General features: G+C 43.9%; 2 protein-coding genes across 2 annotated transcripts in view; one reads left to right on the forward strand and one right to left on the reverse strand.

Moving 5' to 3' along the window:
• TCF20 (transcription factor 20 (AR1)) overlaps positions 1-15,329 on the reverse strand; it is a 129,407-nt gene that overhangs the window by 99,599 nt on the left and 14,479 nt on the right. The gene's annotated exons all lie outside the window — the stretch shown is intronic.
• Positions 1-15,329, forward strand: part of LOC105514043 (proline-rich protein 2-like) — a 41,260-nt gene that overhangs the window by 21,024 nt on the left and 4,907 nt on the right. Inside the window, 1 exon segment of the mRNA XM_011945151.1 lies at positions 14,982-15,329. Coding sequence (XP_011800541.1) covers positions 14,982-15,329 — 348 coding nt within the window.

The raw sequence follows: 15,329 nt of genomic DNA on the forward strand, positions 1-15,329 counted from the left end.
GTTTTTCCCAATTCCCAATCCTGGCTCTGCTACTTAATAGCTGGGTGACCTTGGTCAAGTCACTCAACCTGTGATTCAGTTTCCTCATTTGAAATAGAGGTAATAACACTACCTCCTAATTTTTTTGTCAAATGTTTAGAACAAGTCCTAGCCCTTGGAATTTATTATTTATATAAAAATATTCACATTGTTGGCCGGTCACGGTGGCTCATGCCTGTAACCCCTAGCACTCTGGGAGACCAAGGCGGGCAGATCACAAGGTCAGGAGATCGAGATCATCATGGCCAATGAAACCCCGTCTCTACTAAAAATACAAAAAAATTAGCCAGGTGTAGTGGTACGCGCCTGTAGTCCTAGCTACTTGGGAGGCGGAGGCAGGGGAATCACTTGAACCCGGGAGGAAGAGATTGCAGTGAGCTGAGATCGTGCCACTGCACTCCAGCCTGGCAACAGAGTGAGACTCCATGTCAAAAAAAAAAACAAAAAAAAAACCACATTATTTATTATTGAAAAGGTTTGGGTACATAAAATATCCTTGCCAATCTGTTTTGGAATCAAAATGAGTTGATGCCGAAATTTCCTGTAAATCCATTTAATTTAAGCCAATTGCTAAATTTTTACAGATCCTTCTTATGCAGACTAGGGCTTTGGCCATGAGAAAATCAGAACAGCAAGAGGCCAAAATGATCAATTCATCATCTATTTCCGGCTCTTCCCTCTTCCTTCCCACCACCATCCCTCTGCAGTCAGAACAATGCCCCCAACCATGTATTCACACCTCTCTTCACAAAACTTTGTTCCATTTATGAGACTCAAGTGCCCCAGCCCCAGGTTCAAAGCTATTCCTACCTTGCTCTCATACTATTAGGCCCACGCTCCCTTCTGACCTTCCCCTCTCTGTCATCTCCAGGCCCTTAGCCTGAGAGCCCAAGGTTTGACTGATAATATGCTACATACTTTTGAGCCTTGGTTCCCAAAAGACCTCTCAGGAATGCTTTTCCCCAGTCTTCCACTTGTCTCTCTCTCGTCCATCCAAATGCCCCCTCCTCTACAACCTCCCCCAATATTCTTCCCACACTTAATGAGGAGGAACAGCTTCTTGCCTAGTTCTCCCCAGCACTCCAGCTACACCACCATTACAGCCTTATCAATCCTTCATAGGTTTGATAAATATTAATTTTCCATATTGGACTCTCCCATAGACCCTGAACTCTAAGGAAAAGTGATGTGTTTTGATTTTTTTTTTTTGTGCCTAGCATGGCAACTACTTAGCAATCTTGGCTGAACAGAAATTTTCTTTTTTTCTTTTATTTTCTCTGATGTGTTTCATTCCCATAGGCTTCATTTGGCCTGTGTCCCTTATCTTTAGGGGAAGCCAACTTTCAGCACATATGCTAGCCAACATAGCAAAGTTTTTTTTTTTTTTTTTTTAAAGACACATTTAACAAATTATGCAGGCTGTGATGTCCTTCATTCCAGCTCAAATTTCTCCTACTGAATATGCTAGAACTTAAATCCACTTCCACAAAGACTTCAACAAGAGAAGATGAAAATCCTATTCCTGCTATATTTAAACTCACATCTATTAGGAAAAAAAACCAAAAAAGTAGCATTAAGTTCAATGCATAGTGTACCTTTTCATTTACATCTGTCTACTAATGTGCAGGTACTGGTAAATCTGTTCAGGTTCATTTACACTGACTGTATGTTGCGTTTATTTCTGGCTGGAATCTGGCAGGCATGTTCTCTATACTTCTGCCATGGAGTAACAATTCCATTTATTGTTCTAAAACTCTCCAGGGGCCAGGCACAGTGACTCACACCTGTAATCCCAGCACATTGGGAGGCCTAGGGGGAAGATTGCTTGAGGCCAGGAGTTCAAAATCAGACCTTGGTCAACAAAGCAAGACCCTGATCTCTACAAAAGAAAATAAATAAAATTAGCAGGGTGTGGTGGCATGCGCCTGTAGTCCCAGATAGGAGGCTGAGTCAGGAAGATCATTTGAGCCCAGGAACTCAAGGCTGCAAGTGATCATGTGCCCTCAAGGTGCCATGATCATGTCACCACACTCCAGCCTAGGTGACAGCACAAGACCCTGTCTCAAAAATTAAAATAAAACCCTCCAGGAGAAATACCCAGCATTCCTTACAGGGCAGGTGGTTCTCTGGGTTTGTCACCTAAACTGCTAATATTCCATCTGACCCTGTCTGCAATGGTTTTCCTCCTTATATTTTCTCTAGATTTTTTTCTCCTATTCTTTACTGATTTTAGTTACTGTTAGAAGAGCCTTGCAAGTTTTCTACAACAAATCCAAATTCAACATTACTTTAATAGAATTATGTGAACAGGACATAAAGACATCGATTAATAAGGAATGGCGATCACCTAAGAATATACAAATTTGTGATGAAACAGACACATTTTATTTTAACTGTAATATATGGCTAGAGATGGGGAGGAGGGAAAAGTATTAGAGAACAGAGGCTCAGAGGCAAAATGGTTACATTCATTCTCAATGCACTGACAGGCAACAATGCAGACAATGGGGCTATAAAAGCAAAACACAGGCCTGACTATAAGGGCCTTATAGCCTAGTGAAGGGGTGTTTGAAAATATTCTGCAAGTCTTTTTTCAGCAAAAATCTTATGTTGATATAGCCAAAAGATAAGAGAGATGATGAGTTGCTCTGGCTGGAGTTGGGAAGAGGATGACCCTCATTTCTACCCCAGCCAGGCCACCTGTGCCCCAAAATGCCTCTGCAGACCTGGGGGAGCCCAGCACGGAAGAGATGAGAGTGCCCCCTGGCTTACTCCCATCTTATTCTGTTTTGATATAACACTTACTACACTGCCACCTACCTACACAGCTAGTGCTACATACATATTTTTTAATAACATGTGAGGGCTCTGAAATAATTTACAAGTCACTGGTCTAATAAATGGGATTGGCAGAAGTGTATGGGGAACAGTGGAATTGCCAGACACAAGGCACAAAAAGTTGTGTCCAAATCACTGGAATCCAAAACTAGACAAAGAATTATAAAGGTCTGACCTGTTTCTCTAAAATCCCAGGAAGTAGAAAGCTCATCTTAACTACTTTCTTACTTTATCCTTACAATTATTGTTTCCTTAGTCAGCTCTATCTGCTTGGCAGGAAGTTTCTTAAAATCTTTCATGCTTTCTTGAAATCTCCAACTCTCCACACCCCCTCCTCCTCCCTAGGCAGAGGATTTTCAGTGTGCAGAGTATTCCTTACATTCCTGCCCTGTGTGCAGTCTGCTTCTCACCCACACACCTCTGCTCGCACCTCTGCTCTCCTCTGGGAGAAGGATATTCTTACTACCCAACGCCAATTACAGGGGATCACAATGGGTTCTGAGTTCCCCAGGAAGGTCCTCAATCCAACATCCTCTCAGTCTCCTAAATCTTCAACACCATCCTGTATGCTGGCTCCTCATCAGCATGCTCTGGTTTCTCATATACTTAGGATTTTCACTTCAGGATAGTGCGAAAGTGACAAGCATTCAGTAGGAACCCTATTTTGAGTACCTACATAACCATTCTGCTTCTCACTTTTTTAGTTTAGTATTCAATAAATTCAACACTTTCATTATAAAATCGGCTTTGTGTTAGATGATTTTGCCCAATTATAGGCTAATGTAGGTGTTGTGAGCACATCTAAGGCTAGGCTAGGCTATGACATTCAGTAGGCTAGGTGTATTAAATATACTTTTGACTTAGGATGGATAGGTTTATCAGGACATAACTCCATAAGAAGTATTTATGTTAAAAGAAAAAAAACACATAAAAGAGTTCTTCTCTTAATCCCAGATTCTCCCTGCATCTGTATTTTATTTTTCTCCAACAGCCAAACTTTAGGAAGGACTGACTCCCAATTTACTGTCTTCGCTTCACCTTTCTCATCAACACATGACAATCTAGCTTCAGTTATCACTCCCCAGAAGCCTGCCTCCCTCTCCACCCAACTGACATTTCTCAGTAATCTTGTCTACTGCCTCTGACATTAAAAACTCTTCCCTGGTTCCATGCTCTCTGGAGTTTCCTCCAGCTTATCTGGTTGCAGCCCTGCTGCTATTTAAGAGCCACCATGCTCCCTTAATTTTTCACTTTTCTCAGTTTCTGTTCTGGGCTCGTGAGCACTTGTCATTGTTAGCAAGAATAACATAACTCCCTGGGGGGTTCTGAAACTACAAAACGTGTTAGGGGCTGAGACCCAAGCTAAGTCTCTATTACTAGCAGGATATGCCCATCACTTAGGAAACAAGGTAGAAACAACTTCTCCACATATTCACCTTCTTCATCTACCACTAAGGGCAATCTCATGTACTCCTAGGCTGGAATTATGATATATGCAAACCGCCAGTTCCTTCTCCTAAATGGCAGATCTGTGCTCAAACACGTGATGCCTTACAAGCATCTCAAACTTACATTCAAAACCAAGTTCATCACTTTATACCCTATTCCAATCTTCACTTCCTCAGTTGTTTCCTAATTCAATGAATGGCAATGCCATCACCTAGTTTCCCAAAAGAAGTCTTGCCTCTCCTTGGCACCTCTTCCCTCACCAAGTCTATCTTCAACAGCTCTCATCCTAACACCACTGTCCTCAATAACGTCACTTAACACATCTGACCCACCGTGTATCAAATACTGCTGCCTAGGCCGGGCGCAGTGGCTCAAGCCTGTAATCCCAGCACTTTGGGAGGCCGAGACGGGCGGATCACGAGGTCAGGAGATCGAGACCATCCTGGCTAACACGGTGAAACCCTGTCTCTACTAAAAATACAAAAAAAAAAACTAGCCGGGCGAGGTGGCGGCGCCTGTGGTCCCAGCTACTCGGGAGGCTGAGGCAGGAGAATGGCGTGAACCCGGGAGGCGGAGCTTGCAGTGAGCTGAGATCCGGCCACTGCACTCCAGCCTGGGCGACAGAACGAGACTCCGTCTCAAAAAAAAAAAAAAAAAAAAATACTGCTGCCTATATAACGGTGAAGGAGGCATGCTTAATCCTGAGAGGAAGAGGGAAGTAAACAAAAGGACAAGATAAATTCAGGCTGTTCATGGGGGCTCATGCCTGTAATCCCAGAAGGATCGCTTGAAGCCAGGAGTTCAAGACGAGCCTGGGCAAAGTGAGACCTTTGTCTCTATTTTTTAAAAATAAATAAATAAATTTCAAAATGTTTTAAAGAATAGATAGATTCAGACTATAATAAAAGCTATGAACAAAACAAGGCAGGGTGATGCAATGGGGCACTACTTTAGACAGGAAGGGTCAGAGAAAACCTCTCAGAGGTTCCATTTAAGTTGAACCTGAATGACAAACAGAAACAAGTCAAAGATTTGAGAAGCAGAGTGTTCCAGACAGAAGGAGGAGCCAAGGTAGAAATAAGCTTGAGGAGTTCAAAAAACAGGGAAGGCCAACAAACCCATAGCTCAGGGAGCAAGGAGACCAGGTCAAACGGGTTCAGAGGGAGACAAAGGTTAGATAGGACCCTGCTGACCACCATGAAAGCAATGAAAAACCACTGGAGCATTTTAGGAAGGCAATTGACATAATCTAATTTGAATTTTTAAGAGATCACTTTAGCTGATAAGTGGAAAAAATGGTTTGGGAGGAAGGTAAAAACAGGGGGAAAGAAAAACAGGAAACTATTAATACAGTTCAGATAAGAAGGTATGGTTCTTGAGATGAGAGGGAACAAATTCATGAGATACATGTATGTATATGGTTTTTGTGTGGCACAATCACAGCTGGCTGATGCAATACTCCCACCTCAGCCTCCCAAGTAGCTGAAACCACAGATGAACATCACCATGCCTGGTTAACTTAAAAACATTTTAGAGACAGGGTCTCACTGCGTAGACCAGGCCTTTCTAAAACTCCTGGGCTCAAGCAATCCACCTGCCTTAGCCTCCCAAAGTGCTGGGATACAGATGTGAGCCACCACAACTGGCCCAAACTCAGGGTATGTTTTGAATATAACGTGAACAGAGCCTGCTGGGCAATTAGATGTTGAGAGTGAGGGGGAAAAGGAATCAAGAACAGTTCCTGCGTTGTTTCTGGCTGCAGGTTACAGGTGATTTTTACAGTTAAATCACATACAGCATACGATTTAATCAGTTTTGATGAGTGCCTATCAAGACCTAACCATTTTCATATTCTAAGAAGTTCCCTCACATCTTCTCCTAGTCAATTCCTTTCTATCCAAGAAGCAACATCAATCTGAAATCTAGTTCACAAATAAGTTCTGCCCATTCTGGAATGCTGTTAAGTGGGATCACCCATTACGTATGATTTTTGTTTGGCTTTTCACTGAGCATAATATTTGTGAGATTAATCCTTATTACACACGTCTGTAGTTTGTTCCTTTTTATTGTTTGTGGTCTTCCATTGTATGAACATGCCGACTTGTTATCCACTGTCTCGCTGATGGACATCCGGACTGTTTAGTTTTGGTTATCATTTGGCTATCAATATTCTCATGTAAGTCATATTTGTGGACATTTTCATTTCTCTTGGATAAATACCTAGAAATTAAACTGCTGGGTCACAGGGCAGATACATGTTCAACTGTTTGAGAAACTGCCAGTTTTCCAAAGTGGTTGTATCATTTTATACTCCCATCAGCAGTGCATTCAAGTTCCAGCTGCCTGAGTCCTACGTGTTTTGCTTAAATAACTCTTACCTATGCCACAACCAAACTCACAGTCTTTCAGCTCTTCAAACATATTTCATTCCACATCTTTTTTTTTTTTTTTAAGACCTTTGTAGATACACTCAGAGGACACTTTCCTCCTTGCCCTATCCCCTTTGCTGCCTCTTATTCATTCAACAAATATCCTGAAGGATGAGAAAAAGGCTAGCCTTGCCAGAGGGCTATAGACAGAGGAAATAGTATACTAAAAAGTTCCAGATGGTGGCTCACACCTGTAATCCCAGCACTTTGGGAGACCGAGGTGGGCAGATCACAAGGTCAGGAGTTCAAGACCAGCCTGGCCAACATGGTGAAACACTGTCTCTACTAAAAATACAAAAATTAGCTGGGCCTGGTGGCGGGCACCTGTAATCCCAGCTATTCGGGAGGCTGAGGCAGGAGAATCACTTGAACCTGGGAGGCAGAGGTTGCAGTGAGCCAAGATTGGGCCACTGCACTCCAGCCTTGGCGACAGAGCAAGACTCTGTCTCGCAAAAGTTTCCAGAGATGGGAAAGAGCTTGCCACCTTCCGGGGCCTAAAAAAAAAAGTGAATATGACTGAAGGGCCGTGAGCAAAAGCAGCAGGAGGGTCAGAGACAGGTGGGAGCCAGATTATTCCGGCCCTTGTGAACCATGTGGAGGAGTTTGGAATCTAAGTGCTATGGGAAACCATTAAAAGATTTTAAGCAGACACACGATTCTTGGCCGTTCTGGGTGAAGTGGAATAGAGACAGGAGCAGAAATGAGGCGGCCATCATCATGTTTCAGGTAAGAGGTGAAGAGGGTAGTGGCAGTACAGATGAAAGAAGTTATCTTACGGAAACAGCACTGACAGTAACTCGGTGATAGATTTAGAGGTAGAGGTTGGTGAGAGAAAAGGAGGAATCTGATTTGAGAAACTGGGTAAATGGTAGAGCCACTTATGGACTGGGGGACAAATGTAGGACAAAGAGTTTGCGAGGAGTAAGTGTTCAGTTTTGGACTTAAGAAGCTCATGATACCAGTGAGATGGTCAAGCCGCTGTGTCGAGCAGGAGTTGAAGGCGCTAGAAGACATCTAGCTGAAGATGTCAATGTGGGGATCATCAGCTTATGAACAAACACAAAAGCCTGGGGAGACCAGAGATCACCAAGGGAGACAGGACACTGAAAAAAATAGGGTCTGGAGAATACTAATGGTCAAGCGTAAGAGGATGAACAACCAGAGGTGGGAAGAGACACTGAATTCAGCAGGCTGATGAGGAAATACATGGTCCTGCTCTGAGAACCCTCTAGTGATCTTTCAAGTCAGGGTCACATACCTGGTACAGCACCTTCTATTCCCCTTATAAGAACACTTTCGATACCCCTATTTAATTGCCCTTCTCTACTATCTACTAGGCCAATATTTGAGGACATAAAATCAACAGAATTGGCAGGGACCAGCCCTGCTCTAGTCCAGTGTCTTAGTATATATAGCACAACACAGACTGATGGTTTAATGGACAGCTACCATTCTAAGTGCCACTTGCAGGCAGTCCACTTCACCATATACTTTTCCTATTTTAGTTCCTTCCCCCAATAGCCCAAAAGAAGATATATCTCCATTGCACAGATGAGGAAACTACAGCTCAGGCAAAATGCCTGAAGTCACTGATAGCAAGTGATGGAGCCAGGATGAGGTTGCGCATCCTCCTTCACACGCTCTGCTGCCTTCCATCATGTGGACTTTCTTCAGCAATAGTATCCTCTCACATCACTGCCAAAGGGATACAAAATCTGTCCTCACGTAATTGGTCTCCCACAGCACTAAGTCAGGGAAACGCCCAGGGAAGTACTTCCCTGCTTGACTTCTCAAGAATCCCTATTCTTGCCAAGCACAGTGAACATTCTCCAGACTTTCAAAGTAGTGCTTCATCCTTAGGGCACTTCTAAATGCAGCAGTGAAATCTGGCTTCTCTGAAACTGAGGTCTGGAGGTAAAAGAACTTACAACTGCTGGAGCCTTAACTCTTTTTCAATTCTAGAAACCCATTTTACCACCTATCAGGAGTTTCACCCTACATCTAAAAGGCCTCACTCTAAATGAACTAATTCTGATCACGGCAAAGGAAGTTTCTCTATGTCACCTATTTTGGACCAAGGCATAATTAGGATGAGAGAAACCAATGGGGCCTAAGAAGCCAACACTACATATCTTTGTGAAAATTAACAGTAGTACAATTCTGTCTCTGCTTTCAAGACTGATGTGTATGTACTGTCTCCCCTTGATATCTTAAGATTGGAACTATATGGGCTTTTTCCTGAGTACATTAACACCCAGGAGCTTCCTTTTTCCACTCAAGAGCCACTGTCAACCATGCTGGTAAGAGCATGGGGCACAGATGGCAAAGAACAGGTCCTACCCTTGATTCTGTCAGTATAAAGCTGCATAACTTTGGGTAAATTACCAGCCTCTTGGCATCTTCTTGAGTTGTAAAGCCAAAGGGTTAGACTAGACAATTTCTTAGGTGTCTTCCAGCTCTAAAATTCTATCATCAGAGTATGGAAAGGGGGTGGGAGAAGGCATGCTGGATGCCAGCTGGCTGGGAAAGACTGAGAGGATGAACCCTCTTGGCTATGGTTAACAAAGCCTGTCTGATCTGCATGGTTCCCTCCCTTGCCAGAGCCTCTGCTTAGAGCTTTCCTTGCTTGCCTTGATATCCCCAGCCCCCTATCCAAATAGAGGATTCCCAACAAAGAAACATGAACACAACTACAGGTCTAGATCTAAAGTAGGGGAGCGGGAGGAGGGGGGGCAATAGACACAACCAGAGACATGTTTCCTACACTAACACTCACTATTATAATACATCTCTATATTTTTTATCAGGATGATTAAAAAAAAAAGCAGCCAGCACTCCTCTTTCTTAGCCTTTACAAGGTACCACTAATGATCTCCCTTAAGCTCTTTTGAGCCAGGTCCCTATTCACAGAGCATAAAGATATAAACAGAGGGAACACTTCAAACCAGCCCACTTCCATCCTTTGGATTAACTTCTCAAGATGCTCAGGGCTAAAACAAATTATTTACTTTGTTTAATGTCATTTTCATCCAGCCCACAGATCAAGTTCAACTGCCCCACTGGCAGAAAAGACTTCAGAACAGGGAGTATCTTTGTGACCACTCTAAAGTAATACCCCCTGAGTTATTTCACATTGTTTTCTTATTTTCTTCACCGCTATTATCATCACCTGACATTTTTATTTACTGTTTACAGTCTGTCTCCAGAGTAGGCTCTTTCTTGTCCACCACTGCACTTCCCATGCTGAGAATGCCTGTAAATACTTGTTAACAAAAATTAGCACACACACACACGCGGACCTTAATTCACATTCAGGGACACGATGTTCAAACGTGCAAACCATCTTCCAATCAGACTGATATCAAATGTTCCAGTGAATTTCTACTCTTTCCTACAGAACAGCTTACATACGCATACTGCAATAATATTTCCCCTAGTAGTCTTCTTTCTTAATTCCCCACTATGAAGCACCAGATAATAAGTCACGGATATACCAGCTAACTCACGTTCTAGTTCATCTTCCTGCTGGGTCATGAATATTACCCATAAAGCAAACATTGCTCTTACACAGAAAGTACTGATTGTGTTTGTCGCCATGAGACCCTTTTCACCCATACCACATGTATCAAGGGTATTAAAGGACTTTCAACAGCCTAACCAATAATCAAAAACTATCCAGTGCGATGTGAGCAAATTATGCTCTAACTATAAATACCTTGATTTCAGTATACTGTATTCTATTTCTTTTTTTTGGACAGGGTCTTGCTCTGTCTCCCAGACTGGAGTGCAATGGCAACAACATGGTCCACTGTAGCCTCAACCTCTCAAGTTCAAATGATCCTCACACCTCAGCCTCCTGAATATAGTTGGGACTACAGGCACCCACCACATCTGGTTTTTTTATTTTGCAGAGACCAGGTCTTACTATGTTGCCCAGGCTTGCTGTATTTCAAAGGTGTCACTTTCATGTACCGTTTTACTCCAATAGTTTTATTGTTTTGCTTTATCTTGTTACTTTTTTACCTCTACAAAAAGAAAATGAAGACAGTAGAGTCAAAGCCCCAGACAGAATGAATGAGTGAATGAGTACTACGGTGCCTCGAACACAAAGTCCCCATGAGTGAGAAGGCTTAAGGCATATACTGGGGAAAGAACTGTCTTTGGTAAATATATCTTTTGAGTCCCAACCGGTCAAACTGAGTGAGAACAGTCACCCTACAAAATGATTCTAGTGCATTGTAAACTAGTCAGGAAGAGAGACAGCCCTTTATGTATTATGTTACTCTTTAAGCTGATACCACAGTTTTCACCTCAGGACAGAATGACAGAAAGAAGTAGGAAAAGAGAAATTTTTCATAGATTAAATCTCACGTACACTGGCAAAACTGACCAAGTATGGGCTAGGTAAAAGTTTAGGAAACTCCCAGGGGATCACAAAAGCATAAGCAGTCTCAAAAACCACCCTTTCCAGTATTTCACCTGAATCTAGATTTCAGATTCATCATAGCTTTAAAATAAAAAAATAAAATAGCCGGGCGCGGTGGCTCAAGCCTGTAATCCCAGCACTTTGGGAGGCTGAGGCAGGCGGATCATGAGGTCAGGAGATTGAGACCATCCTGGCTAACACAGTGAAACCTCGTCTCTACTAAAAATACAAAAAATTAGCTGGGTGTGGTGGTGCGCGCCTGTAGTCCCAGCTACCCGGAGGCTGAAGCAGGAGAATGGCGTGAACCCAGGAGGTGGAGCTTGCAGTGAGCCAAGATGGTGCCACTGCACTGCAGCCTGGGCAACAAAGCGAGACTCCGTCTCAAAAAAATAAATAAATAAATAAAATAAAATAAAATAAAATAAAAAAGCGGGGCACAGCAAGAAGATATGGATTCCAGGGCCACACTTACCACTGACTGCTCTGCCTTGAGCAGGCAAAAAATCTAGTACAGTACAGGCTCTGGAGCCAAGAGGGGGAGGGTTATATCTAAGCCTTGACCCTCACTAGCTCTACCACCTCTCAGGGAAAGGAAAGATGGTCTACCTCTAAGGTCGGCTGGGTGGATGTTGTAACACAATTTAAAATGCCTTGGACAGAGTCTAGCACAAAGGCTTGTTTTTTATACAAATGCCAGCATTTTTTCCTACTTAGGTTGGACTCATGAGAAAAAGTCCAACTCCAAGTAAATGTGATCATTTCAATTACATTCCATTTTATCTTACAGATTTTTTAGAAGTTGGGCAGGTGCTCACATCTGTAACCCCAGCACTTTGGGAGGCTGAGGCAGGGGAATGACCTCCTGACCTCACCTGAGGTCTGGAGTTTGAGACTATCCTGGCCAACATGTCAAAACCTCATCACTACTAAAAATACAAAAAAATAGCCAGACATGGTGGCAGGAGTCTGTAATCCCATCTATTTGGGAGGCTGAGGCAGCGGAATCGCTTGAGCCTAGAAAGAGAAGTTTGCAAGTGAGCGGAGACTGTGCCACTGCACTCCAGCCTGGGTAACAGAAAAAAGTATCCATCTCAAAAAAAAGTATACCACTACTAGGTTATGGAACCTAAAAGCCACGTCTCCGGACATCTTACTAATTTTGGCAACCTTCTCTCACATAAATACATACAAATTACTTTGTTGAATGAAAATTTTATAACAATTTTTTCCCTTGTAAGTTATAAGACAAGTGTAATATACATGTGAGTGTGATAACTGCTTACAACTTAATAGGGCGGGAGCAGTGGCTCACGCCTGTAATTCCAGCCCTTTGGGAGGCCGAGGCGGGTGGATCACCTGAGATTGAGTTTGAGATCAGTCTGACCAACATGGAGAAATCCCGTCTCTACTAAAAATACAAAATTAGCCAGGCGAGGTGGCGCATGCCTGCATTTCTAGCTACTCGGGAGGCTGAGGCAGGAGAATCACTTGAACCCAGGAGGTGGAGGTCGCAGTGAGCCGAGATCGCGCCACTGCACTCCCGGCTAGGCAACAAGAGCTAGACTTCGTCTCAAAACAATAACAGAAAAAACAAAACCAATTTGAGTAATCAGAGTTTTTTAAACACCACACCGAACACAAGGTCATAATTCAAATCCTAACAAATTGTTTATTCTGGAAAATTCCAAATAATCTGTGTGGCTATATAAAAGTGTCTACTCGTGGGCTGGGCACAGTGGCTCACACCTGTAATCCCAGCACTTTGGGGGGCTGAGGCAGGTGGATCACGAGGTCAAGAGATCCAGACCATCCTGCCCAGCATGGTGAAATCCCATCTCTAAAATACAAAAATTAGCTGGGCACAGAGGTGCGCACCTGTAGTCCCAGCTACTCGGGTGGCTGAGGCGGGAGAATCGCTTGAACCCAGGAGGTGGAGGTTGCAGTGAGCTGAGATAGTGCCACTACACTCCAGCCTGGGCGACAAGAGCAAGACTCTTTCTCAAAAAATAAAACAAACACAAAAGTGACAGTGACAGGCCTGATGGTAACACACAAGAAAACTACTACCAAACCATCTCCAAAGTCAGTATCATAAACACTCTGCCCCTATGCTGGGATCCTTTTAGAAACTGTTCAAAGAGATTGAATCAAAAAGTGATATAGGCCGGGCGCAGTGGCTCACACCTGTAATCCCAGCACTTTGGGAGGCTAAGGTGGGCGGATCACCTGAGGTCAGGAGTTCGAGACTAGCCTGGCTAACATGGCGAAATGCTGCCTCTACTTAAAATACAAAAATTAGCTGGGTGTGGTGGTGTGCGCCTCTAATCCCAGCTACTCGGGACGCTGAGGCAGGAGAATCACCTGAACCAGGGAGGCGGAGGCTGCAGTGAATCGAGACTGCACCACTGCACTCCAGCCTGGGCGACAGAACACCACACGGTTTCAAAATAAATAAAAGGGGATTTAATTTTAAAAAAATAAAATATAAAAATAAAAAGTGATCTGAGAAAGCCATATTGTACCATATTTGGCACATATCCGGCCAAGCAGCACAGTTCTAGAAATTTAAGACAAACAAATTCTGAGATTGGTACAGAAATACTTGCCAGTCAAAAGCATGGCCTAAGGCCTTCACACACCATAAAATCAGTGAAACTAATTGCGGTTCCTCAGCATCTGCAGAGCATTGGCTACCAGTAAGGAGTAAGTTGGGGGAGGCAAATAATTAGTGCACCCTGAGGTGACAGTTAATTCCACTAGCATACCATTTCACAGGAGATGTTATGGCATTCTACTTCGTCCCCCTACTCTGAGAATGCTGAAGCTGGCTGGAAATTTCAACCGTTAGCCAAATGTCAAATGTCCTTTGAAGAACTTTAATAAGATCCGGATCCTCCACAATCCCCTGCGTAGAAAGCTCTTGGAACTCCTCTGAGCCAACATACACAGACCCAATCACATGTTATCCACACATTTCCCACGTAGACAAATATTCTCTGAAGTATTTCTGATAACTTCTTTCACAAAGACAAAAAATATGTAAGGTGCTTTCCACCCAGATCACAATAACACACTTGCTGTTCTGAAGCACCGAACAGCAAGTGGGATTTCAAAAAAGAGTATACCCTGACTAAGTTTTATGCTCTGTTGAAGCCAGAGGCTGGAAGCTAAAAGACAGGCTTTTAAAAGCCAGCTAAGGTACAGTCTGTATTTTTCAGAAAAGTTGCCTATGGCTAAAACAGAGCATAAAATGAGAGATAAAAAAGCAAAACCACAAACCCCTGTACTGTCTGACCTGGGAATCCTCACTTAACAGATGAGGAAATTACGAGGGTAAGTAACTTGCCCTGGGCTGCAGTTTATTTGGCGTCAAAGCTGTAAGCAGATTCCTGGTCTCCTAGGTCGGAATTCAGTGAAGTTACCCCACCCATCAAACCAGCTACTCCGCGGAAGATGCTGTATAAAACTCTTCACTCTTCACTGAGGCTGTTAACATAAGGGTCCAATTATCATTCAAAGATCAGCCTGTTAGATAATAGCTCCAAAATTTCATCCATTTTACAGCAGTTACCAGAGACATCTCATCTTAGAGGGAAAAAAGCAAAAAAGAAAAGGTGAAAATCCTAATTTTGACCTGACCCCTAAGGTCAGACTAAAGGACTGAATACAGACCAGCAGACCGTATTGGTATCCGCAACCACAGAAACCGACAATAATCCCACCCACAAGCAGAGGGAAGACGGCCGCTCCTCGGCACCGCCCCCCAACTCACTAAATTCCACTCCCATTCCGGCGCCCAGGGGACAGTGCACCTCCTGCCGCAGCCTGAGAGGAATCGGCCCGATTGGCCACGCTCCTTCAAGCCACCACTTTCCCCCGAAAAAGGGACGAGAGCCTCAGATGCCCAAACGAGCGCTCCCTCGCCCAGAGACCCCGGCTTGCACACCCCGCCCTGTTCCCCGCGGCGCGGGAGGAGAGGCCGCCCCACACAGGAAGTGTGTCCTGCGCCGGGACCTTGCTCCCAGCCCGCCGGTACCTGCCCTCCGCCCCCAACAGGCGAAAAGCAGCCGCGTCCACATGGCTTCAGGTGTTCACATGGCAGTAAACGGGCCCCTGTCCTCCCGGGCGCCCCAGCGCGGCGCCCTCCC

This window comes from Colobus angolensis, unplaced genomic scaffold (assembly GCF_000951035.1).
Source record: "Colobus angolensis palliatus isolate OR3802 unplaced genomic scaffold, Cang.pa_1.0 Scaffold239, whole genome shotgun sequence".
NCBI lineage: Eukaryota > Metazoa > Chordata > Mammalia > Primates > Cercopithecidae > Colobus > Colobus angolensis.